Here is a 25,447-nt window from a genome sequence, read left to right as displayed (position 1 = left end):
AAAAAAAAAAAAAAAAAAAAAAAGAAAAAGATACAACTTAAGATCATAATTCGAAGACGAAAGTGTGAACATCACTTTGACCTCTTCAAATTGGTTGGATAGCCTGAAGACAATCATACAGACTCCATTAAAGTTTCGAATAAGTTGCTCTCTTTTAAAATCGGTGCTCTGATAGTAGTCTGATTATTAGCTAACCTAACAGATTTTTTTCAAAAAAAAGAAAAAAGAAAGAGAGAATATGGCAGAAACAAGATACCACATGTTATCATGTATGTGGAGAATCTACAAACGTAGACAAAAACATTTTGGTAAAGGGCCAAAGGGACATATATAAGCAACTCTTGTGATTTATCATTCATCAATAATGGTCATATCCACGTGACTAATCTTTGTCACTTTTCTCTTCCACTTTTGTAATTATAAATCGTTAATTAACTTTCTAGAAGCACAATCTACTTTTCTATCTTTCACCGGAGTTAGTCGCAAGCAAATAGAAAACTCAAAACATAAAAGTAGCAAAATAATTATAGAATTTGGTTTAGGGGAAATTAATAAAATAGATGATAGGGTCAACTAAGACGAAAAGATATAAATTATACGTTTGTTCACCAGAAACATGATTAAGTCTTATTGTTTGCACTCACAAAGAAAAGAAAAGAAGTCTTATTAGTTGACATAGTTGTGAATTGTGATCATGCTCACTTATTATCTCAAAACTATCTTTTTGTCAGATTTTTCTAGTGATCATTTAAAATGAAAAGAGACATCCCAAATAATATAGTGTAATCTAGTATACTGAATTAACGTACAATAGCCCTGAAGCGTATAGATATATCTCTTTTGTTCATACCGACTATCCTGACAAATGTAACTATCTCAAGAAATAACACTCTTTAACGTAAGAGTATCAAATGAGGCTAATTTAGATTTGCTTCTCAGTGGCCAAACCGCGCCTGACGCTTAACAACAACAACTTTTTCACAACGAATGAATTCAATTGTTTAGTGGATACCAAAATATATACCGAACAAAGAGAAATATATAGAAACATAAGATTCAAAGGCCTTTTTCATCACACAAAAAGTAAAGGAAGTTATAATTAATTTGCTATCCGTTTGATTTTTTTTGCTCTTCTTTTTTTATAATCCGAAAATTTCACATCGAATTCGAACCCCATAAAACATCTATAATTAATAAGTAATTAACCATAATTGAAATTACATTAAATAAATACCTCAAACCATATGGTTTTTTCCAACTTTTCTAAAGCTTTCAACAATTTAGTTATTTCCCCTCTCTGTACAACTTTCTTGACTTGAATCTATATTGTGCTAGTTTTGCAATTCACTCCGATTATTACAGCCTTATTATATTGAAAATACTCATATTCTTTTTCTTAGTAAATGACAATTTGGTATATGCATAGTGTGATTTTCTTGACTGCACTATTACAGATTAATTATATATATTGGAATATTTGTAGAGGTATACAATAATAATTAATAACATGTTAATTGATACATTTAAATTGATAATTTGGAGCTTTATGAGATATATTGTTAGCTTATATGGCCGAAAATAGAAGTTTATGTAGTAAAATAGATGCTCAGCTAGATTGCATAAGTAGTATTATTAACATCACATGGATATAAAGAACATCAAATGTGTTTTATGTTACACATGCTATTATATTTTTCGTATAGTTTTTACTATCTATAATGCAAACACTCATAATTATATTGGGTTTTTGGATTTTGATTCTTTGAAAATCTATTTTTTAACCATTCAAGATTTAAAAAAAATAGATTCCTTTAATTAAATTTAGAGAAACTAGTTTTTGAGTGGTTTCTTGCAAATTCAAAGAGAAACTAAAAACCATAAAATTATGGTTTTTGTGGAAAAAAAAATCTTTCAACGTGAATATGTTTTATTTTTGACTTTTATAGTTTTTATTTATTAATTTTAAAATGAATAGAAAAATCTAAAAACAAAAAAAAATCAGAAACCAAAATCCAAAATCTAAAATCTAAAAACCAAAAACCATCTAAAAACTAATAAACCATTCATAACCTAAATAGGTTTTACTCAGAAATATTCAATCGTTCAAAGAGCCACGAATATCAAAATCTTAGTTCAACAATATCAAACCAACTCTATGTTAATATTAATATAACTAATCAGAATGAATGAAAAAAAATACTACATATAATACACGTCCATAGCTAAACATATGCGTTTCAACAACTTTAACCCTACGATGCGTTGAAAAGATAAACTTACGGCCTACGGGGAAGAAGAAGAACTCAACCATATTTGACTTTGTGAAATTAGAGAAATAAATGTGAATTTGTTCTTTTTCAAAAGAGGAAAATGGAAAATTAAATAGACTCTCCACCATTCTAACTAACCTACTTTGAAGTTTTTTTTGTCTTGCACAACCGAAACCACCGAGAGAGCTGTAACCCATTTTCGCCGTCATTATTATGATAATACCCCATTATGTATTCATCTCTTCTTCTTNTTTTTTATGTTTATCTTCATTTTAAAAGTATATATGATCGTGTGTAATGTATACTAATAGTCTATGAATGTTTACAGCCATGTAAAGTATAAATGTTTCTTTATTTGTCACATTTTTAAAAAAAATTATGTTGTGTAGTTGTGTCTATATAGTGGGTCGGCTTGATGCGCCATCATCAATGGTGGACGATGTCTTTAATCGATTATATAAGTACTTTTTCCCAAATGGTTCGAGATATAATATCTGGATCCGTGTGTAGAAGTATCTTACAGAATCGACAATAGTATTTGCGTAAGAAAAGTTATTCGTAATTAAAAAAACTTTGAAACATTCAACTTTTGAACTCACGTCTAATCTCTCTTAATCACTTAAAGTTATGGAAAAGTAATTCAAAAGTAGTAGCGTTAGATCATCTCATTATCACCTAATTTACCATATTACATTTTTCCTATCTTAACAAATTATGCGATTTCGGTATATATCTTATAATCTATGCTTTGAAAAATATATTAATTCTTGACAAACTTTTGGGGTAGGGACTAGGGAGATAGTCTTAATGTGGGGGGTCAAATTAAGACCGTTATTTCGGTATTATGTCATCATCTTCTATTTTGTTTGGCCAACTTGATGACGTACGAACTAACCCATTCTATAAAAATAATATATAATATATTTGTCAACCTTGTTATAAATAAACTTCTTGTACTCCTACTAATCTATAGATTTGTTAAAAAAACTACAATTTCTGACTAAAAAAAACAGTTTAACTATTTATGATACCATATGAATACTAAGATAATAATTACTTATCGCTCTAAAGCTATAAAAAACAGGGTGGTGATGATGATAAGTGGTGCAGTTGGTTCCATTACCTAGAGAAAGGTGTAAATCCATCCGACTTTAGTGCGTTTGTTTTAAAATTTTTACTGCAAATTTAATCTGCCATGCTTGAGCTAGTAATCTTATGAATTTTGGTAAAAATGATTATCCGGATATGCGAATAATTCTTTACCTTATATACATACTCTTGGGATTAATCAAAAACAAAGACCATATTACTCAAAATAATAATGAAAAGAAAAAAAGAAATAAAAACTTAAAAATACATAAAATCACATTCCATAAGAATCCTTGGTAAGATCCTAATCCATAAAAGCAAAGCGAAATGGAAGCAAATTACACAACTATGTAATTACTAAAGCAGTGAAGAGGACATAGAATTGAGCATACCCTACATAGTACATATCCTCCAGCTTCATGAAAAACTTGTGACACCAAACCCATGAGACCAATGATTCCTCTTCGTACACAAGATTCAATCTCCTCGTCAGTCGTCACCTATTTCACTAAACAGAGGAAAGATCAGTCGGCATCAATGTCGCTGTTGGTGATTAAATGGATGTTATTCATCAACTAAATAACTTTATATAATTAGGAGAGAGTGTCGATGTAAAGTTAATAAAAGAAAAATTTCCAGTGATTTTTTTAGCGTGGAGAATAATTTAAAATCTTGTAGTGAAATCTTCTTGTAGCTTCGAGAGCAATCTAAGTAATTTTTACTTTTTTGATTAGTTTTCTTATTAAGGTTGTGTGCAATATTAACTTTTCAAATAAGATATATTCGATTTAATGTATTTATATTTGTTTGTTAGGTTGAAGATAAAATCGATTTTACGTATTTATTTTTTGTGCAATTTTTAAAGGTTAATTTGTAAATAATTTTTTTAATAGGTATAATTTAAAAGGTAGAATACCAAATGTATTTAAAAATAAGTATAAATATTAACTGAAATTATTAAAGAAGTAGAAGAAAGAACAAATATATTACGTTCCATTTTCCGACAAGTTCGGCAATAAACGACTCGAGATTATTCTTTCTTTATACAGTAGCAGTATATTATATGAATATTTGTTGAGTTTTGACCCTTTGTTTTTTTTAATGGGTGTTACTGTTTTCAGCACATAAGTCGTCATTTTGGTTAAACTGACTTGAATATTTTAACAATGGTAATATTGATGAGTCCCTCTAAAAGTCGTCGTCAGAGAAATTCTATGTACCCATTAATTCAGTAATTATTATTTTTGATTTATAATTTTCCAAAATTTGGTATTTCGCCTAAGATACGGAAAGTTGACCGTACTCTGACCGATTGACGAATTTGTTTGATATGACAGATTGACGAATTTTCTTATAGAAGAAAACATATATTTCTGATTGTTTGAAGAAAAAATAACAAAACATATATTTTTGACATAGTTTTTGGCAGCAATTTCTTGGATATTTGTTGCATTAGATGTCAATAAAAACAGCTTATATTTTGGCAGCCTTATAGTAATATATGTAAATAAACTAATTTTCAGTTTTTGGGGGTAAAATATATTTCAACTTTCAAGTTCATAAAGTTTTCCATATTACAAACCGTTTTAAAAAAAAAAATTTTAGACGTTAAAGTAATTGTGAGTAAATGAAATCCCAAAACATTTATGTGAAACTTGACAAAAAACTATAGGCAGAGGTTCAACAAGTTTCATAACCATCATTAAACGACAACTTATTATGCAGAAACTTTTTGCGCATGGGGACAATGAGGTAAGGTTAAATTTGACAAATTTCGATATGAAATGTATAAAAAAAAAAAAATGGTAAATGTTCTTTAGGATGGACAAAAGTTCTGTACTGTCACGATTTCTCATCTACACAATTCTTATTAGTAGTATTATTTATGTGATGAATGTATTAGTTAGCGTACATAATGGAGTAATAACAATACTACTCCATATGATATTCCTCTTTTTTTTTTAATACTAATATCAATTTTTAATCTTTATTTTTTCAGAAAGAAAAAAAAAGATGAAAAGGTTAGGCAACAAAAAAGTCACACCTGCAACATTAAGATGGTGTAGATCAATTACGTACGCGCACACATTTCCATATACATGTACATACACACATGTACATTTCTACGGATATATAAAGCTTGTTAAGATTCTAATCCTATGATTATTGTGAGAACTAAAAAAAAAGAATAATTAGTGATTTTTAGAGAGAAGAGAGAGAGAGACATTACATTCTTCATAGGTAAAGAAAAGCTTTTCTTTCTTCTTCTGCATTCCTCAAAAATTTTATCTTCCCAAGAAACCCAAACGCACAAGAAAATCTTAAAGGTACACTTAAACTTACTTTTCATTGTTCTTTGTTAATTTTTTTAACCCATTTTTAGTTAAACCTTAAATAAGGTTTTCTTAATACTTGTCTATATATATATATATATGTACACAAACACGTATTTGTGTGTTTTGTATACGTATAAATCCATGCATTAACGGTTGGTTTCTATGGCGGAAGTTTAGTGAATTGTGTGGCGGAGATGAAGGTCGGAGCTCCGGCGAATAAGCCGGGTCGGATCATTGTCCAAGTTCTTCTTCTTGTTGTTGTTCTTCTTCAAAGTGTTCATTCTCAGAACTCACGGTATGTATTCTCTCTTTAACCCATCTCTGTTTTGTGTTGGGTCGGGTTTTTTTCTTTTTTTTACCTTTGTTTTGTTTTTTTTATGCAAAACATTGAGTTCAGAAGCTTTAAATTCACAAGTTCACATGTCAAACTTACTGAAAGGAACAAGCAGAGAGAGAGGTTCTTAACTTTATTCATCATAATCTGGTGTATTATTTTGTATTCATTCACCTGTCTACTGGTTTTTTTTTTTTTTAAGGTTCATGAATTATAAAATTGGAAGCCTTAAGACTTAAATATGTGAAATAAATGTTTAGCGTTGCCCAAAAACAAAAAAATGTTTAGCGTAAATTTTGGCCAGTACTTAATAAACTTTCCTTGATTTCATTTCCATATTAGCTTTATTTATTTTATTTTATTTTTGAACAAAGAACATATTAGCTTTATAAGGTAATCATATATATTTATTCTCTAAATTTCTTTCGTTTTGGTTTCCTTGACTATATTAGTCTATATATAACAAATGCTTTACCAAAACATAATTGAAGTTTTTTTGGAATGACAACCCTTGACTACTTTCTTTAATTTGAGTTTGTAAACAACACACACATAATTATATAGAAATTGCCAGAAAAAAAAACCATATACTTCCATAAAAACATCACATTCAAATTTTTATAACGTGAAAAATCAAAGGAGAATCTCGAAACCGAGATGGTCACGAGACGTGTGTCAAAAAGTTACTAACGTTAAACGACAAGGAAAAGAAACAAGGAATATTTGTTTAAAAGGAAATTGGTCTTAATAATCTTTAACCTTCGTCTCTTTTTTTGTTTTTTAATTACAAAACCTTAGAAAATAAAAAACAATATTGGATTGCTTTTACCTTTCGGCTTAGAACACCTACATGTCTTTTTTTTTTTTAACTACTTGTCTTCTTCTCAGTTCTCACACATAATACCAATGTTAATTTTTGGTATGTGTATTTTGTTAAACAAATTATTATATCCTTTATACCAATATTTATGGTACTTATTGTTTTTAATACATCCTGTGTAGTACTTTTATGTTCTTTATGCCTTTTCATACCATGATGGATATTTGTGTTCCCTCTATTGGAATTATTCTTTTCGTCTTCAACACTCCTCAACTAATTTGACCGTTCATATTCAAGTGGAGTTCGTACCATAAATTTAATTGTTTTCATATCATCTACCCTAATTAGTTAGCTACCATAGAACTATTGGACCGATAAATTTCTAACAATTATGTTTTAAACTCTTTATTTTTGCTATTCAGTAAGGTAATTTATCTTGATCAATAAAATAATGAATATTATGAATTTCTAATCCAAAAATGCTTACTATCTCTAGGATTTGGACTCAACGATTTCTGTATTTGCTACAATATTTTTTTATAACAGAAACAAACTTAACATCACAAAGCCTGGACAAAACATACCTGCAGCCTTAACAGTTCAGCTAAGAAGAGTTAGCCATGACAAGGTAAGAATTATTCAATTCCTCTTATCTGTATATATATACATATATTTTTACGATATAATAAGATTTTTTTTTGTTGGTTTTAAGGTGGTAATTGATAATGGTATTATTCAAGTTACTTTCTCGAGCCCACAAGGCTTAATAACTGGGATAAAATACCATGGTATCGATAATGTGCTGGACGACGAGATTGAGGATCGGGGGTAAGATTTTTTTTTATTCGTTAACATAGGAGAGTTTGTAACACAATCCGTTTGGAACATGTTACTTTGAGAAAAAAAAAATTACATACGAATGAATTTTACATTTTCATAATGTCCAATTGTATTTTTTTTGTGTGTGTGGATATTTTGTTACGGAAATAGGTATTGGGACGTTACCTGGTATGAACCGAGAAAGAAATTGGAAATTGACAAGTGAGTTTTTTCAGACTCTAATGATATTTCTTGAGTGTAAAATTCTTAGACAATAGATGATAGTTTTGTTAACATAATAATTCGACTAATCAGTAGTTATACTTTTGTATGTGTGTTTCGTAGATTAGAAGGAACTAAATTTGAAATCATAACTCAGAATGAAGAACAAGTTGAAATATCATTTACAAGAACGTGGACTATCTCCAAACGTGGCTCCTTGGTTCCCCTAAACGTAGATAAAAGGTACGTAGATCATCGTTAATTAATAGAGAGATATTTCTGTATATAACCTCCAAAGTAATCGAATCTTTTTTTTTTTTTAAAGATATATCATTCGAAGTGGTGTCTCCGGAATATACATGTACGGTATCTTGGAGAGGTTAGAAGGTTGGCCCGACGTGGACATGGACCAAATCAGGATCGTCTTCAAGCTCAACTCAAAAAAGTAGCCATCCTTATATTCACTAATTTATATCTATAGTTAAAATGCCAATTAATTTCAGCTAGTTCATTTATTAGTGAAGTTTCTGATGACTTTTGGGATGCAAATTTCAGATTTGATTTCATGGCGATATCAGATGATCGACAAAGAAGCATGCCATCAATGGCGGATCGAGACAATGCTAAGCAATTAGCTTACAAAGAAGCTGTTCTTTTTACAAATCCAAGGAACCCTATGTTCAAAGGAGAGGTATATATATATAAATATACTACTACATCTAGACATTTTATAATATGTTGCATTAGATTGTAACTTCTGAAACAATATTTGTAGAACATGAGGGATGAGTGATGTATATGGTGTGACGCAGGTAGATGATAAGTATATGTACTCAATGGAAGACAAAGACAACAATGTGAATGGTTGGATCTCATCGGAACCACCGGTTGGGTTTTGGATGATAACTCCGAGCGATGAGTTCCGTCTTGGTGGTCCCATGAAGCAAGACCTCACCTCTCATGTCGGACCCATCACCCTCTCCGTGAGTCCATTTATCATACATTTTTATAAATACTTAAATTCCAAATCATGATAAATAATTATGTGTTGATCGCTAATTCTCAATTAATGTTCAAAACTTTCGTTAAGGGTTAATCATCAGATTTTATAGCATAATTAAATTATTTGTTTGATGTAGTTACGATTTATTTTTTATTTTGTTTTGAAATGTTAATAATAGTTTTTCTTAAAAAATAATGTTTTTGTAGATGTTTACAAGCACCCATTACGCGGGGAAAGAGATGAGAATGGATTATAGAAATGGAGAGCCATGGAAGAAAGTGTTTGGTCCTGTCTTCGCTTATCTCAACTCTGTTTCTCCCAAAGATTCCACTCTTCGTCTATGGAGAGATGCTAAACGACAGGTTCTTTTTTTTGGTCGTGTCACTCTATTTGTATTGGGTAAAACATACGAATTTTTCTTATCGGAAACTTATATTTACATAATCGCAGATGGCTGCAGAGGTCAAAAGCTGGCCTTATGATTTTGTTACTTCAGTAGATTATCCTCTGCGTCATCAAAGAGGTACTATCGAAGGACAATTTCTTATCAAAGATAGGTAAATAAATACGTTTATATTTTCCCTCTTTGATAAAAAACATTATTTTGTTTTTCTCATATTTACTTTGACCATTGTTTTAATCTTATTTTGCTTTGGATTACATAATGTTGTAGTTACGTGTCAAGATTAAGGATATATGGGAGATTTGCTTTTGTTGGTCTGGCACCAATTGGTGAAGCCGGTTCATGGCAAACCGAATCCAAGGTATAACATAATACAAATATACTCATATGTACTTTATACAAAAGTTTATGTGCTATGACACCTCTTTTATGTTAATTGTTATAATCTATAATAATTTATTTTATTTTTTTTTGACAAAAAGGGGTATCAATTTTGGACGAAAGCTGACAGAAAAGGGAGATTTATAATAGAGAATGTGAGGGCAGGCAATTATAGTCTCTACGCATGGGGTTTTGGTTTTATTGGAGACTATAAATTTGAGCAAAACATTACCATTACGGCAGGTATACTACATATCTTTATTCATTTTGATCACAGCTAGAGAAGCATGCTTGATCTCACAGTTCACTTAAATCTTGCGATTTGTTTTGAACAGAGAGATATATTCAATCAATTTATTAAATGATTTGACTTATTATGTATATAAACAAAAACGTTTTGTTTAGACCCACATTGACCATGATTAGAGAATCATTCTATGTAGTTCTAATAATGCTGACCGTTTGTTTGTGCTTACGTTTATATTTATTTTGAGGTGTATAGGTAGCGAGATGAATGTAGGTCCTATAGTGTATGAACCGCCAAGAAACGGTCCGACGTTGTGGGAAATCGGTGTACCTGACCGAACCGCCAGAGAATTCTATATACCGGATCCATACCCTACACTGATGAATAAGCTTTATGTCAACCCACTCCAAGACAGGTTAGTACTTTCATCTTCTCTTGTTCAACTATTTTTTATAGGTTTACATATATTTTTTTTTGGGAGAATAAATAGGTTTACATATATTCAATTCTTTTTTTTTGTTCCTGTACGTATTAATTCTTGGCTGACTCCATGCTAGTTTTGTTCTGTTACTCTTTTTTACTTATTTAACCCATTTTGACAATCCTATCTATAATTAGCACACGCATTAATTCAGTAGTGGTTTTTTTTAACTTCTGCAGATTTAGGCAATATGGATTATGGGATCGTTACGCAGATTTATACCCTCAAAACGATCTTGTGTACACAGTGGGTGTGAGTGATTATAGAAGAGATTGGTTCTTTGCACATGTTACCAGGTAAATACATAACATAACTCTCTCTATATATTTTTCTATATCAATGCTTATACTAAAAGTTATATTTCTAATCATCTTTTCATTTAACTATATATATAGAAACGTTGGAAACAAGACATACCAACCAACGACATGGCAAATCATATTTAACCTTAGAAACGTGAACCGAGTCGGACTCTACACGCTCAGAATAGCTCTAGCCTCAGCCGCAAATTCCGAACTACAAATCCGGATCAACGATCCCAAATCCGATCATATTTTCACGACGGGTTATATCGGAAAAGACAATGCAATCGCGAGACATGGAATTCATGGTTTATATAGATTGTATAGTATAGACGTCGCCGGAAGTTTACTAAATGTTGGTGATAATACGATATATTTAACACAATCGAGAAGTTTAGGACTATTTGATGGTATTATGTATGATTATATTCGTCTTGAAAGTCCTTTTAGAACTTGAGAAAATAAATGGATCGATAGAAAATAATAGTAATGTCGTGTAGAGAGGGAGGTTTAAATTTGTTCTTTTTAAATAGAGTTAGTTTTATTTTATTTATTTGAATGTAATATGAAGATGAATACAATAAGACCAAAATTATTTACCGTTATATGATTTGTACATTTAGTTTAGTATGCTTGTGTATATATGGAACATGAAATCGATAGTTATATACTTATATGCATGTGTAAGGAGTGATTTTTCACATGACCCGCGCAAGAAACTAGTATATTATACATAATAATATATCAAAATATATCAAATATTGAATTTGAACATTAGCGCCTGTAATTATTTACCCGGTCACATGTCTCTTTCCTTCACCTACTAATCTACTCTCTACTGACTCTATCAGGATATATACTCTATATATGGCCCATGCTCTTCGCTAGGAAACTCCGTTACAGTCTATAGTAAATTTATTTCATTTTTGTGACAAAAGGGGGTATCGATTTTGGACGAAAGCTGACAAAAAAGGGAGATTCATAATAGAGAATGTGAGGGGCCTGAGGGCAGGCAAAACGTTACCATCACGCATACACACATATCACGTATCATTATTCATTTTGATCATAGCTAGAGAATCATGTTTGATTTTACAGTTCTTTAAAATACGCTTTCTTTTTAACAAATAGATATATGAGTGATATCGAATCAATTTATTACGTTTGGTTTCAGTTTTGACTTCTGTATATAACTTAGGATTTTAGCGAAATATTTCTATAAGTATTGGTCAGTTTATTTTAAAGACTTTGAAGTTGTAGATTTTCTAGACCTTGAATGGTTGTAGATTTTGAAGTTGTTCTTAGATTTAGATTTTCCAAAAAATCTACTTTATAGCCAATAAAGACTATGAGAAAAAAATGATTTTCTTTAAAAGAAATAGGGAATATCTAGATTTTGATGGTTTTAAACTTTTTATCAATTTTGAAACAAAAACTATAATCTATGTTTCAATAATTTTTCAATTTTTAACACAAAAACTAAAAATTACAAACCAAATCCGTAAGCCCAAAACCACTTTAAAACTAGCAAACATTCATAGCCTCAACTAAAATTATTAATAAAAGAATCTTTTAGTATGAAATAAAATTAATTATAAAGTTTTTCAACTAAAATAACTACTTAAAAAATGCCCTAAAGTAATAGTCAACAAAAATAAAAACCAAAAAATATCTTTTTTTTTTACAGTGCTGTGATAATCTGAAAAAGAAATATATATATATATATATATATATATATATATACACACAATTACACATGTTGTTTTCTAAATGAAGTTAGCAATCTTAATTAAGGTCTGGGATCACAGAACCATCTAATGTAAATCATAGACCGAGGGGGAAACAAATCAATAAATGATTTGATTCCAAATCATTCCAAAGTCTGCCCCTATTGAGTAATATATTCAAAAGCGCAACTGCAATCTTTGTTTGTTCTTATATATATGTTACATTTTTACATGTAAAACAAAAAAGGATCTATAGACAAGAGAGAATGGGTAAGAGAACAGGAATTGTTGGGTTTAGTCTTTATATCTATGCATCACCTTCGCACTCGGTGAATACTACTCAAAAACTCGTCCATTCACACCAAAACAAGAAGTTGTCACCAATCTCCATTTCTTCTTTCACGACACTCTCACAGCTCCAAACCCATCAGCTGTCCTCATTGCCAAAGCCACTCTCACCGGTCGAGACAACAGCTCTTCTCCGTCACCCTTCGGTTCCCTTTTCGCAGTTGATGACCCTCTTACCGTAGGACCGGACCCGAAATCTAAGAAGATAGGGAACGCTAGAGGGATGTACGTTTCCTCTGGAAAAGATGTTCCCACGTTAACCATGTACGTCGACTTCGGATTCACCTCCGGCAAGTTTAACGGCAGTTCTTTCGCCGTGTTCTCAAGGAACACCATAATGGAGAAGGAGAGGGAGGTCGCCGTTGTGGGAGGCCGAGGAAGGTTTAGGATGGCTAGAGGAGTGGCTCTACTCAATACATACTCAGTTAACTTGACCAATGGCGATGCTATCGTTGAGTACCATGTCACTCTCTATCATTATTAACAACACCTGTTTAGATCTAATACTACGGATAACTATGTTGCTTTCGATACCTTTGAAAAATTTAAGAAAAGAAATCAGTATTGTAGTTCATACAGAGAGAGAATCATATAGAGAATCACAAGAGATTAAGAATTTCTCTATGCTCTTTTGTTATATATTATTTATCTCGACCAGACCTTCTTCTTGGGGTCTCTCTCTTTCCCGACCGGAGCTTCTTGTTGTTCTCTTTTAATAACTCTCTTATGAGCCACAGGGACTGGGTTTGATGAACCAGAGGCTGGTCTTGTAGGTCTGACTACTCTGGAGAGAACCTTGGGTGGGTCTGATTTCCTGATCCGTTTCTCCTTCATATGATGAGGATCATCAGCGTTGTTCTCTGTTTCGCCGCTTCTCGAGGCCCTCTTCTTTCTAGTCATCTCATTGAGATTTAATGAATCATGTCTTTTATTCTTGAAACGGTTTGATGTCCCCAGGATGTTGTTGTTGGATTCCAGATTCTCATTGCCAAAGTTGTCTTTGAAGCAGGTTCTCACTTCATTAGGAGTAGCATTCGCATGATCAGGGAATTCTCTAGTTGTTGCCATTTGTTGTATATACTGATCTTGCTCCTTTAGCCTCATTTCAAGTTCTTTAATCTGCAAAACAAAACACAAAACCAATTGATTCAACACTCTGGTGATATGGGGATCCAGAAGCTACAAAATCCTGAGACAACCCACGAAAAAAACCTTCTGTCGTAGTAACACTGCTTCTTGGCTTTGCTCGGCTTTGTGTTTTGTCTCCAACTCTTTGATCTGGGAAAAGTAGAGAGAGATGGTGAGAATTTACAAATAAAAAAGACAATAAGTTTGAGACTGAATCAGATTCTTCCCTAACCTTCTGTTGCCACACAAACGAGTTGCCTTCAGACTCTTTCAACTTATTCTCATAATCCTTGGCCTTCTGTTGCCACACAAGGGAATTGCCTTCAGAATCTTTCAATTTATTCTCAAGATCTTTAACCTGCAGGCATCGTTTTAAGAAGTTTGGTAACTCTCAGCAAAACAGAATGAAATTTATGTAACATTCAATATAGAGCTCAGGAAACCTTGTGGTGGTAAGCTGCAGAGTCTGATTGGTGTCTCTCCCGGAGCTTACATTCTAGCTCCTTGACCTTTAGTGGGAAAAATTATACCTGTTAGCCATAAAATGATAACAGAGGAAATGTTGAGCAGAATTGAACATGAGAACGAACCTTTTGCTGGAGATTGCTGCAAATTTCATCTCTGCTCTTTAGTCTTTCTTGGAGCTGTGCGCTTTGTCTTTCTGATTGGTTATTCAGCAAATCAACCTGGCTTTCAAGTTCTTTGTTCTTTTCCTGGAGACTTCTGTATGAGTGGTCTCTTCCTTTGTGCTTACATTCTAGGTTCTGTATGTTCTCTTCCAATTTCTTTATGGATTCATCTTTAGCTCGGCTTTCTTGCCTTGCTTTCTCCACCTTTAGAAGTGATATATGAAGAAGCAATAAGGAAAAGCTGTGACACAATCCAGGAAAAGAAAGAAATTTGCAGACGCCATACCATCGCTTTCATCTTCTGAATCTCACCGGTGTCAACTTGCTTCCTTGCAGGACCCAACTCAACCCCTCTTACACGAGTAGCAAAGTTGAGTGAACTTAAAGTCTCACTCACATCATGCTCAGAGGGGCTGATTTGCACAAACATGAGCGTCTTTGAGTCACCTCCTGCACCATTTTCACATACACACCACTTTACCAAATGCACAGTGTAATTACAGATTGGTACCTAAGAGAAGGTCAAGAATATTCTTACCCAGTGAGTCTTGAAGCAAATGAGTTAGTTTTGAGTTCCTGAAAATTTATAATTGGAAAGTGTTAAAGCATTGAAGGGTATATAAAGAGAGATAATTATGCATAATAATGCAGACTAAGACTAACCTGTATGGAATGTGACTACTCTTTGTTGCCAATGCATAAATCACATCCCCGAGAGCTGAAAGCGATCTATTGATGTTCTGTGCTTCCTTCAGACGCTCACCTTGCACTTCAGTCTTTGCCAACCTCTCACTTCCGGCTAAATCTACAAGCCAAAGCTTGCTTTTTGTGCAATCACCGTTCATCAGGTTCTTTGCTTTTACCATTATAGAGAGCATGCTGCAAAGATGAAATTACTGTATTAAACAACCGTCATAATGTGAAATAAAATGTTGGAAAGAGAAACATTCAAACAAGTGCGAGAGAAGCATATACCAGTGGGAGCGGCTGCTATGCTCATTCACATTATTGGATCCAACAGCTCTTGCATTGCTCCCAGCCTGAAGAACATTCCATACTTCATTTATGTTTTCCACATTTGCTTCTACTAATCCAGGAACATGATGGGATCCGTCAGAGGACTGTTTTATCTCCAACCTTGTAGTAAAGTACATAAAAAAAAAAAAGATTAAGATCAAGCCTATAGAGAGTTCAATCCCTGTTGTTTGGACTTAATTATGTAAAGAAAGAAGTCTTACTTCTTTGACAGTGGAGATGTTGCCAACAGATCTCTTATATGTTCATTGTATACCTCCAGAACGCTAACTGATATGCAATATGAAATTGTCTCTTTCCTTTCTCTAGCAACTTCAAATAATTGCTCAACGGTTCTATAGTTGACACCCCTGTTCTGTGGAGTACCTTCCATTGTAAACGTCTTTCCTGTTCCTGTTTGCCCGTATGCAAAAATACAAACATTGTAGCCGTCTAGCACTGAGACAACCATAGGAGAAGCATCGGCAAAGACATCAACTACAAGATCAGGATGGAAACTTGGTTAATAATTAGTGTTAGTTATACATAATTATCTAACTTAAACATGAAATATACACTACCTTGACCATCTTTCGGTGAATACACTCTATCAAATTTGAAACTTTTCTTGGAATTGTTTCCTGTAATAACACCAAGCTCTCCATCTTTTGTTCCATCAAAGTCAACGATTGTTGCAGATTTGGTTGATGTCTCCTCCTTGTTCAAAGGGCGGCAGCGACAAAATACCCTAATATTGCCTGAGGTAAAGATGTTATCAGTAATGTAGTATGTACGATGTAAAGATGCTTAAGCAAACCAATATAAAAAGTTAAGAATCAATACCTTTAGTCTCTTGTATATGGTTGTACAGCTCCTTTCTCTTTGCTTGTTCCTCGCTGTACTTATGCTTAAGATCCTCACACTGTGAAACTGTTTTTACAAGTTGATATATTAGTTCATTAAAGTGCCTTTATAAACCCTATCTTCAGAACCAAATTAGTAGAACTCACCGAGTGCTTGAACTCCATCAACCATTTTATACAATTCAGGGATCCCTTCCACGCATTCGTGTGCTTCCTGTGATAGCTGAGATTGTTCCCTTTTCATTATCTGCATAGCAACAGTTTCATAAAGCACAAAAGAATCATTTTAAAAAATGTATGTTACAGAGAGACTCTGATACAACAGAGTATATATCGAAATACACGGCTACCTCTATTTTCTCCTGTAGAGAATCTAGTGCAGTGGCCCAATGTCTCTTGTCATTCTCATACTTGCTAGTGATACTCTTCAAACAATCAGCTTGTGTTACCACAGTTTGGTCTGTTTCAAGTAAGCACCAAATCAAAAGCAAGAAAACCTCCGTCAGAAAAAAAGATATAACAGTAGCAAATTTGGATTGACATTGATGGGAATTTTCCCACTTTCAACCAAATCTCAGATAGGCCAAGTTCTGCATTACCTAGAGAGCGTGCCTCGTACATCTTTATATCAAGTTCCATACTCACTTTCTCTAGTTGCTCATTAGCAGAGGTCAGTGACATCCATGCTTCGTGACACTCATTTGTCTTATGTTCATATCGTTCAGAAAGCTCTGCTATCTTCTTCTCATACTTATCATGAGCTTTGGCTCGCATAAGCCTCTTCTGCTCAAATATCAACATAAAGAAGCAGAAGCTTAGGTAATCCATAACACCAATAATGATACTAGGAAATAAGAGCCAGCAAGCTAGTTAAACAGTACCCGTCTAGGAGAAATCTCTATTTCTGTAGCACAATTCTCACACTTAATATAGTCTTGTGATGTCCTTGGAACTGTAAAGTAACAATGCAGCGAATGAGATGGTAACTAGAAAACTTTGAGATACTCCCTTAACAAGTCAAAGATCATTATAAAAAGCAAACACAAGAATAGAGCCAATACCTGAAACCTGTGGCGCTTTCCTCACACAAATCCCACAAACCACTGGACTTCCATTGATTCCTTCAAACCTCACCCTGATCAATCCGTCATCCATCACCATGACCCTTAAGTCAACCAACAGGAGTGGCCTGTTTGCCCCAACAACCGAGAAGATATCGAATTCAGTTAACACCTGCAAACAAAAAACACTAATCTCAGCATCACACAAAATTCTCAATTCATACTTGACATATAAACACCATCATCATCATCATCCAGTAAGGTATACTTGCCTTCTCATCTTGAACATAGACATTGAACACCCTTATCCCTTTAGGTCCATTAGTATTAATAATCTCAGCGAAGTGGAGATCGATCAAGTATTCTCCAGGAACAAGATTGTTTAACCGGTAGCTAAAGTTGCCCACACGCGCTGACTGATAAACGAACGGAAAGTCTCCGGCTTCAAGTATAGACTCCTCAGTTCTCAGCACATCACCTCCTTCGAAATAAGTGTCTCTGAGTATTTTCAATTCCGAATCTAACAATACCTTTGAATCATCATCTCCTCCAGCATTTATGAACATTATAGTCTCATCTGCTAAATCAAAAGCCAAATTGAACAAAATCAATTAAAAACCCTAGGGTTTTGACAAGTAATTGGGGAAATTAGGATATTTCAATTTGAAATCGAGAGTGAGAGGAGTCGAACCTGTGCGATTAGGTTTTGTGAAACCAGTAGGGACGAGTCTTGAATTAGGATCGCACAACATTGAATCGCCCAGAGAATCTTCTTCACAGGCATCTACGAAGGAAGTATCTCCGATCTCTAGTTTCACAGTTGCATCACTAACGAATTGGAAATAGGGAATCTCCGGTGAACAAAGCGACATGAGTATTAGATCAGCCGGAGCTGTTGTAGCGTCGATCTGAATATCTTCTATTGTAGTAATCCCAGAAAATAAAATTCAAAAATCAAATTTGTGTCTCTAAGATGAAGAACTTGAAAATGATAAAAAGAGAGAGAGAGAGAGAGAGAGGGGGATAAGAGAAAGGCGTGACTTGAGGAATATTTGATTTTTTTTTCCTTTCCTGCGTTTCTTTTTTTAAAATTTGAAAATCTTATGAAGACGACCGTTTAAGATTATTCGTGTTACTGTTTTAAAAAAGATGAACCTCATTAAATTCAAATGGGCCTTTACTTATATTATATATGGGCCACAGACCCAAACCAAACAAAATCAGACCGGTAAAATGATAACGTAAACCGGTATTGGTAAATGAAGCGGACTGGATTCTTTAATTCAGAGGAAGAGTATTGTTTTTAGCTGTTGGGGTTGTCTTTGAAATGAACTTTCGTAATTACGATTTGAATTAGGAGAACGATACTATTTTTTATATCTGATTTGAGAGTTACATTTACCTTTAAAACTTTTTCATCACCGAAGACAAAAAAAATTCCAAGGTTATGTAACTCTAAACTTCTGACAACTGCTAGTTTTGAAAACGAGTCACAAAAGGGTGGAGTTTTACCATATATAGTGGTTAACTAAGACAAAAACGAAACACCCCAAAAGTAGCCTCTAAAGGCAATCTCATTGATCAGCAAGGATTGAATCGATCAAAGACATCGCTGTGCGGGTTTGCTCAGGATTCCCACTGATTAAGACTGTCGCTTCAACTCCTTTAGGATCCTTCACATCTACTTTGGCTCCTGAAATCTATTGGTTTGCAAGAACCCATCAAACTTCATAGTCTTAGCATCTAATGGGGTATATATTAAAAGAAGGTCTGATTTATGTACCTGTGAGAGATTATCCAGACCGGTGCCATCTCTGCCATAGAGTGAACCAAGAGCATCTTTCTCGACTAACAACTCCAAGGTAAGTTTTCTCAAAGATACACCTTTACTTCTGCTTCAAAACGAAAACCAACTCTTTGTTTTAGTGACTGGGAATATTGTTAACAAAATGGATCCATTGTTCTTGGGAATAAAAACAGACCGTGGTTGTGAATCATAGACATCTCCATTGCTAGAAACTTGAAGCTGTTTCATTCCCTGTGTCAAGTCATCCACAACTTTAAGGACCTTGGTGTGCTTTAAAGAATCCACTGGTTTCATTACTCCTGCACTGCTTCTGACCATCTTCAGGTCTTGTTCACCATCTGATACCGAGAGAGAATCACCTCTGCTTGCGATCTGCGTTTTTGTTGAATTAGGTGGAAGCAATTAAACACTTAGTCTAGCTTGGAAGTAAGAAACACACTTACTTGTTGTGATGGTTGCAGATTATGTATATGGTTTGTTCCTGCACTTTCATATGATTTACTAACTCTAGCTCTCATTTCTCCGTGGACCTTCTTTGGCAATAGATTTTCCCGTAATTTAGAAGAAACTTGAGTCAAGGTCTTCTGTACATGACTATACTCTCCGCAAATCTAAAAACAGTCAGAGAATGAAGAAAGGAGCAAATCCTGGTTAATTGCGCAATCTCTAAGGGCAAAACAAGCTTACGCTGATTACAAGAAAACACACACTTACCTCAATCACCACTTCAATTTCTGAGATCCCCTCTGAAATCTGGTCGCCTACTGGAATGTGCACATGAGCACCAGTTGCTACGATTGCTTCTCTGTTTCTATTTTCGATTAAGCTATTAGCAAACTGTGATGGTACCAACAACTTAGCTTTCACCAAAGGACCATTGTGCAATCCAGGACGCCGACCTTTCTCAACATCAATCTCAACAGATCTTGCAAAGACAAGAGCCAGAGCATTTTGTGCATGAGAGTACCGTGACTCAAGGTTCTAAAACAAACAAAAACGTGACTCAATCAACAAAGAAATTCAGATAATAACGTAGCAGCTAGGCATGAAGGTAGAAGAACCTATACCTCACGTGCGGAAATGGTAACAACTCGTTCACCGGATACTTTTAAAGGAGCTCCAACCAAAATAGAAGCACCTGACTGATTCTGCAGAGCTCTGACAATACTTCCTTGTTTCCCAATAATGCCTCCAACTACAACACTTGTGTAGATCATCTTGAACACAACTTTTCGTTCTGTATTTTCCGAATCTTGAAACCTGTCTCCTTCTTCTTCATATAGTGAAGGCAAATGTCTGTCTCCTTCAGCGGTCTCTGAAACATTAGGCAACGAAGAATGCAGATTTGGGAAAAACTCAGAATGTGGATCATCAGAGTTTACATCAGTAGACGACGACTCATAAGCTTTGCTGCAAAGCGGCGGTGGATACCCGTTGAGAGGTGGACAATTTTGAATACAAGTCGATACCATAACTAATGCCTTCTTCACAGCCAAGACATCTCCAGTTATCTAATACACAAAAAAAAAGTGACAAATTTATCAACTTTTTGGTTTTTTCTACTTAAACTTAATCTACCAATGCCACTTCCATTATCATAAATCAAAGACCAATACAAGTATTTCAAAAAGCTAAAGACTTTAACTTTATGTTGATAGACCTAAACTTACATACCTGAATGAGTTCATCAGTGTTAGTACCACAAATGGGAGGAGGCAAAACCCTAATCATGGCACCAGACTGTCTCCGTATCCACTCAACATTCTTCCCACCCAAACCCAAAACAGCACCAATCTGATTCCGATCAGCCAAAATCCCACAACAAGCTTCTTCATCCTCACCATCAACAACTCCGCCACTATCTTTAGCCGCTAAAACAACCCAAGATCTCTCCAAAACCCTAATCAACGCCGACTGAGCAGCGGAGACCTCACAAGTCACCCAATCTTCGTGTTCCCCGCCTGAGAAATCTCCGACTCTGTCAGTCAAGAGAACGCTTTTATTAACGGCGGTCGAACCAACGATGAAGACAACCCAGTGGTCGGAGCCGTTAACCGGAGACTCGCAGTGGATTTTAGTACCGGTTTCACGACGGAGTTTCGATACGACGGAGCCGTTCGGACCGATTATGCCGCCGATTACTGACGCATGGCAGACAACTCGTATCGCCGTCTCATCTGGTAACACGTGTATCACCGGACGGCGTTTCGCCACGGCGGTTGTTACTCCACGGCGTTTGTTCATTACGGGAAGTGATTTAAGTGAGAAAAAAAAACGCCTCTCTCAAAGTCTCACGGTGGTGGAGTAAGCGGGAACGAGAAAACACTTCAAAACAAACAAAAAAAAAAAAGATCAGATTTTTATTTCTTTAGTTAGTAAAAAATTTGATTTTTTTTTGTTTTGCAGAGAAGGCGTGAATCTCTCCCACTATTCTTGCAGAGATTTATCTCAAGTCTCTTTCTTTAGAAAAGGAAATGGCTAATAATGGAACAAAAGAGATTTTGACAAATCGTAAATTTGTGATTTTTATGGTAAAACGTTCACTTGGGCGATTGCGAGTTTAGTATTTTAAACGCAAACGCAAACGTTTTGTCAGATGCCGTAGCCGTTTGCAGGTGATTGCGAGGAGAACTAGTAAGAGTAAGGTGGTGACTGGTTCTCTCGTTACCTCCCGCAAACGCTGCGTTTGCGGGTGGTAGCGGTTGCTAGCGATTGGAATCAATCACACAAATCGCTCCCAGTCGCTCCAAATCGCTTCTAATCGCTTCAAACCACTGAATTTCAAAAGCTGTCTCCCGCAAGCGTTTGCGGTTGCGGGCGATTGCGATTGAATTTTTTTTTTTTTTTTTTTTTTTTTTTTTNCTTAAAAGAAATCAATGATAATGAATTTTTTTTGTTATATCTTCAATCTATCCATTTTACTCATTAAGGATGGGAAAAAATGAAATACGAATATGATTACAGAGATTATAAAATAAACAATTAGAATTAAATAATATTCTAATTAACAATAACCCAAAAAACTTGATGTAAATTTAATGGCACATCGTACATAAGTTCAAAAAAATCTAAATAAATATAATATTTTATCAGAAATTTAAGAAAATAAGATTATTTGTAAAAAATATTAAAACAAATCACCAGTGACTCATCTCAACTCTCACATGACTATTCCTACCGATGAAACTACTGAGCCAAGATCTAAGAGAAAAGAGAAAAGATCTACGATCTAAAGCATATGTTTTGTCATTTATCAAATTATTTGATTAAATTTTTAGTGAAAAGCCAAATGCATAAAGGAATAAGTATTTCAATATGAAATTTATTTGTTTTTTGAATAATTATTTTAGTACTTTTTTAATAAATTTTAATTATTAATCAAGTTTAATAAAAAAATGGGTGTTTTTAAAATTTATATATTATATATAATATGTATTATGTTTCAACCGCTATTGCACCCGCTGATCAACCAGTCGTAAACCTCCCGCAAACGCACCAATTTTAAACCGCTAAACCAGTCATTTAAAACGCTTAATAACGCTTGAAACCGCAATCACCCGCTTCCGCAATCTTCCGCAACCGCAACCGCAACCGCAGCGTTTGAGCCAGTCAGGCCCTACCGCTACACCTTTTTATTGCAATTAGTCTATTTGGAAAAATATAACCAACACTAGAACAAAAGCCTAGAAGTTTCTAGATATAATATTTCTAATTTAGTATTTTGTTTATATAAAAAGTTTAGAACACTGTAGAACATCATAACATAATTATGCTATCGGTAGATTTTGATCCCTGTATACATTAATGCTTATATATAGTATATTTTAAAAAACTTTATTTTGATATCTGTAGTTTCTAGTAACATATATCGCAAATTGATGCGGTTCCAATCACAATCTTAACAAATTTACATATGGTTCGTATTTAATTGATGCGGTTCCAATCACAATGTTAACAATTTATACAAAAATCGCAAATGTTTTCATAAGTAAATATGTACTTATTCTTTTAAAATTATTTTCTTAAATAGGAAAATGGTACATAAAGTTTGGAATAATGGATTTCTACAAACAAGAGAAAATAGGAAATCGGAGATTGTGCTCTTAATCATAAAGAAGATCACTGTTTAATACTACAATCAATGATTAACTAAAAGTATACTGTATAAAATAAAAGTCAAAGACTCTTGATGGACTAGTAGTCTAGTATATTATTGTTTCGAGTTACAGTTCGGTCGGACATTTTGTTTAGGTTTGTTCGGTTGGTCCTGTATTCAAGGTTTGCTGAAAATCTTAAACACTTTCCGACAACACAGCTGGAACATGTTCCGTCCAAGTGACTTTTCTTTCTAACTAAAGCAAAGTTTTGGACATCCTTGTGGTGGATATGTTTTTTTTTTTTTTTCCTTTTAAGGGTATATTCTTATGGATATGTTCTATTCTTTTCAAAACTATAAGATGATTTGATTGAGCTGTGGCTGCAAATTTTTTGTTGTAGCGGTAAGATTTTCTTATGTAATGTTGGCTATAGTTGTTTTAAGTTTCTGATTGTAGAGTATTTTGTAAATAAGATTTGTGTTGTATAAAAAAAAATATAGTTAATTTCGTATTATTTGTCTTTTATTTTATTTTTCCATCAACAATTTTCTAATTTCTTTCTTTCTTTATTTTTATTTTTCTAATTCAATATCTATGTGAAATATTGGATTTAAAAGGATTTTTTTTATAAATACAATTAAAATGAGGGTTTTTCCAAAAATACTATTTTTCGTTTTTTTCCAAAAATATAACATAAAATGATTTTTTCCAAAAATATCACAAAATTGAACTAAAATTTCAATATTTAAAACTAATCCATGAATCCTAAACATTAAATCATATCCTCTAAAAACTATATCCCAAATTTAAAATTGTCAAAAAAACTAAAAAGAAAGAATTTATACTCTTATAAGTCAAATTTTATGTTCATGGTATTTTTTGAAAATAAAACTTTTTATGGTATTTTTGAAAAAAAAAATTAAAATGTTTTATATTGAGAAATTCGTCTTAAAGGGCAAACAAAATCCAATACCACAATTCGTGATCCACCAAATTTGGATAGATGCTTGATACAACAATTAACAAAACTTGACCATTTTAAAACATGATAACAATATTTAACGATGAGCAACAAGATAATCCAAGAATGAGTCCACATAACGATCTTGTCTATCCATGTCTCCAAACACTCCTTTCATCTCCTTCACATTCTCTCTATAGACCTTACCTTCTTCTTCCTCCATGACCAATTTTAGTGACTTGGCAACACTTTCTTTAGTAAAGAAACCTTCTGTCTCATCCCGAGGGATCATATACCCAATTTTCTTCTGCTCGATGACTAGCATTCAATCCTTGGTCGTTCAGAAAAACCAGTACTGCCATCGGTTTAGAAAACCGGATAGCTTCGATTATCGTTCCCCAACCGGGATGAGTCAGGGCCAAACCGATGGAATCATGGCTCAGTGTTCTTAATTGCTCAACCCAACCTCTCCACACCATTCCTCTACCCGCCGTACGCTCTTCGAACCCTTCCGGAAGCTCGACCGGTTCGTATCCCCCGAACCACGACGAGTCCTTAACACCCAAAAGAAAGGTAAACCGGAAAGCTCTAAACCGAGAGCGATCTCATTCAGCTCCGTTTGACTCGGTTTAGCTTCTGAACCGAAAGCTACATAAACAACAGATTTAGGGCCTGACTGGTTCAAACGCTGCGGTTGCGGTTGCAGGAGATTGCGGAAGCGGGCGATTGCGGTTTCAAGCGTTATTAAGCGTTTTGAACGACTGGTTTAGCGGTTTAAAATTGGTGCATTTGCGGGAGGTTTACGACTGGTTGATCAGCGGGTGCAATAGCGGTTGAAACATAATACATGTGATATATAATATATAAATTTTAAAAACACCCATTTTTTTATTAAACTTGATTTATAATTAAAATTTATTAAAAAAGTACTAAAATAATTATTCAAAAAACAAATAAATTTCATATTGAAATACTTATTCCTTTATGCATTTGGCTTTTCACTAAAAATTTAATCAAATAATTTGATAAATGACAAAACATATGCTTTAGATCGTAGATCTTTTCTCTTTTCTCTTAGATCTTGGCTCAGTAGTTTCATCGGTAG

At 33.8% G+C, this 25,447-nt stretch overlaps 5 protein-coding genes across 8 annotated transcripts in view; 2 read left to right on the top strand and 3 right to left on the bottom strand.

The window, feature by feature from the left end:
* Positions 5,544–11,312, top strand: LOC104751900 (probable rhamnogalacturonate lyase B). 2 transcript variants are annotated; one of them, XM_010473950.1, is made up of 16 exons: positions 5,544–5,686; positions 5,873–5,990; positions 7,396–7,477; positions 7,562–7,677; positions 7,840–7,890; positions 8,014–8,133; positions 8,216–8,335; positions 8,446–8,581; positions 8,703–8,873; positions 9,100–9,255; positions 9,344–9,450; positions 9,567–9,657; positions 9,779–9,920; positions 10,180–10,339; positions 10,585–10,701; positions 10,801–11,312. In XM_010473950.1, the coding sequence occupies exons 2-16, from the start codon at positions 5,890–5,892 to the stop codon at positions 11,162–11,164; spliced, it is 2,034 nt and encodes a 677-aa protein (XP_010472252.1). In that variant the 5' UTR covers positions 5,544–5,686; positions 5,873–5,889; the 3' UTR covers positions 11,165–11,312. The 2 variants fall into 2 exon arrangements, with proteins under 2 accessions (XP_010472252.1, XP_010472253.1); XM_010473951.1 differs by having other exon boundaries at positions 5,868–5,990.
* LOC104751899 (dirigent protein 4-like) lies at positions 12,701–13,287 on the top strand. The gene is given in 2 exon segments (XM_010473948.1): positions 12,701–12,730; positions 12,733–13,287. Coding segments are annotated over 2 exon segments (564 nt in total). The 3' UTR covers positions 13,267–13,287.
* On the bottom strand, positions 13,317–18,561 carry LOC104751898 (kinesin-like protein KIF3B). Of its 2 annotated transcripts, none has more exons than XM_010473946.2 (19): positions 18,169–18,561; positions 17,750–18,057; positions 17,478–17,649; positions 17,298–17,368; positions 17,016–17,199; positions 16,767–16,876; positions 16,564–16,663; positions 16,397–16,483; positions 16,135–16,311; positions 15,778–16,051; positions 15,515–15,676; positions 15,203–15,418; positions 15,078–15,115; positions 14,826–14,989; positions 14,501–14,743; positions 14,354–14,419; positions 14,143–14,268; positions 13,995–14,060; positions 13,317–13,901 (listed from the first exon to the last, which is right to left on the bottom strand). In XM_010473946.2, the coding sequence occupies exons 1-19, from the start codon at positions 18,347–18,349 to the stop codon at positions 13,428–13,430; spliced, it is 3,219 nt and encodes a 1,072-aa protein (XP_010472248.1). In that variant the 5' UTR covers positions 18,350–18,561; the 3' UTR covers positions 13,317–13,427. The 2 variants fall into 2 exon arrangements, with proteins under 2 accessions (XP_010472248.1, XP_010472249.1); XM_010473947.2 differs by having other exon boundaries at positions 17,750–18,054.
* On the bottom strand, positions 18,831–21,782 carry LOC104751897 (KH domain-containing protein HEN4-like). Of its 2 annotated transcripts, none has more exons than XM_019237615.1 (7): positions 20,959–21,782; positions 20,352–20,795; positions 19,999–20,265; positions 19,728–19,895; positions 19,460–19,656; positions 19,261–19,372; positions 18,831–19,177 (listed from the first exon to the last, which is right to left on the bottom strand). In XM_019237615.1, exons 1-7 carry the CDS (start codon positions 21,526–21,528, stop codon positions 19,052–19,054), a joined length of 1,884 nt encoding a protein of 627 aa, XP_019093160.1. In that variant the 5' UTR covers positions 21,529–21,782; the 3' UTR covers positions 18,831–19,051. The 2 variants fall into 2 exon arrangements, with proteins under 2 accessions (XP_019093160.1, XP_010472247.1); XM_010473945.2 differs by having other exon boundaries at positions 19,261–19,369.
* LOC104753938 (UDP-glycosyltransferase 91A1-like) overlaps positions 24,618–25,447 on the bottom strand; it is a 2,462-nt gene continuing 1,632 nt past the window's right edge. The window contains exon 2 of the mRNA XM_019237830.1: positions 24,618–24,896. Coding sequence (XP_019093375.1) covers positions 24,618–24,896 — 279 coding nt within the window. The remainder of the gene's footprint in view (positions 24,897–25,447) is intronic.

This window comes from Camelina sativa, chromosome 16 (genome assembly GCF_000633955.1).
Source record: "Camelina sativa cultivar DH55 chromosome 16, Cs, whole genome shotgun sequence".
Taxonomy (NCBI): Eukaryota; Viridiplantae; Streptophyta; class Magnoliopsida; order Brassicales; family Brassicaceae; genus Camelina; species Camelina sativa.
The sequence above is the reverse complement of the archived record's forward strand: the minus strand, read 5'-3'. Positions and strand labels throughout refer to the sequence as shown.

Bases quoted from the DNA above. Each gene is read 5' to 3' on its own strand.
- LOC104751900 (XM_010473950.1), top strand. From the start codon at position 5,890: ATGAAGGTCGGAGCTCCGGCGAATAAGCCGGGTCGGATCATTGTCCAA. The intron at 9,658-9,778 runs GTATAACATAAT...TTTGACAAAAAG, and splicing joins CATGGCAAACCGAATCCAAG to GGGTATCAATTTTGGACGAA. The intron at 10,340-10,584 runs GTTAGTACTTTC...TAACTTCTGCAG, and splicing joins GTCAACCCACTCCAAGACAG to ATTTAGGCAATATGGATTAT.
- LOC104751898 (XM_010473946.2), bottom strand. From the start codon at position 18,349: ATGTCGCTTTGTTCACCGGAGATTCCCTATTTCCAATTCGTTAGTGAT. The intron at 16,312-16,396 runs GTATTGATTCTT...TCTTTACCTCAG, and splicing joins CCATATACAAGAGACTAAAG to GCAATATTAGGGTATTTTGT. The intron at 14,990-15,077 runs GTAAGAATATTC...AAAATGGTGCAG, and splicing joins TTTGCTTCAAGACTCACTGG to GAGGTGACTCAAAGACGCTC.
- LOC104751897 (XM_019237615.1), bottom strand. From the start codon at position 21,528: ATGAACAAACGCCGTGGAGTAACAACCGCCGTGGCGAAACGCCGTCCG. The intron at 20,266-20,351 runs GTATAGGTTCTT...TGTTTGTTTTAG, and splicing joins TTACCATTTCCGCACGTGAG to AACCTTGAGTCACGGTACTC. The intron at 19,373-19,459 runs GTCTGTTTTTAT...TTCGTTTTGAAG, and splicing joins GTCTATGATTCACAACCACG to CAGAAGTAAAGGTGTATCTT.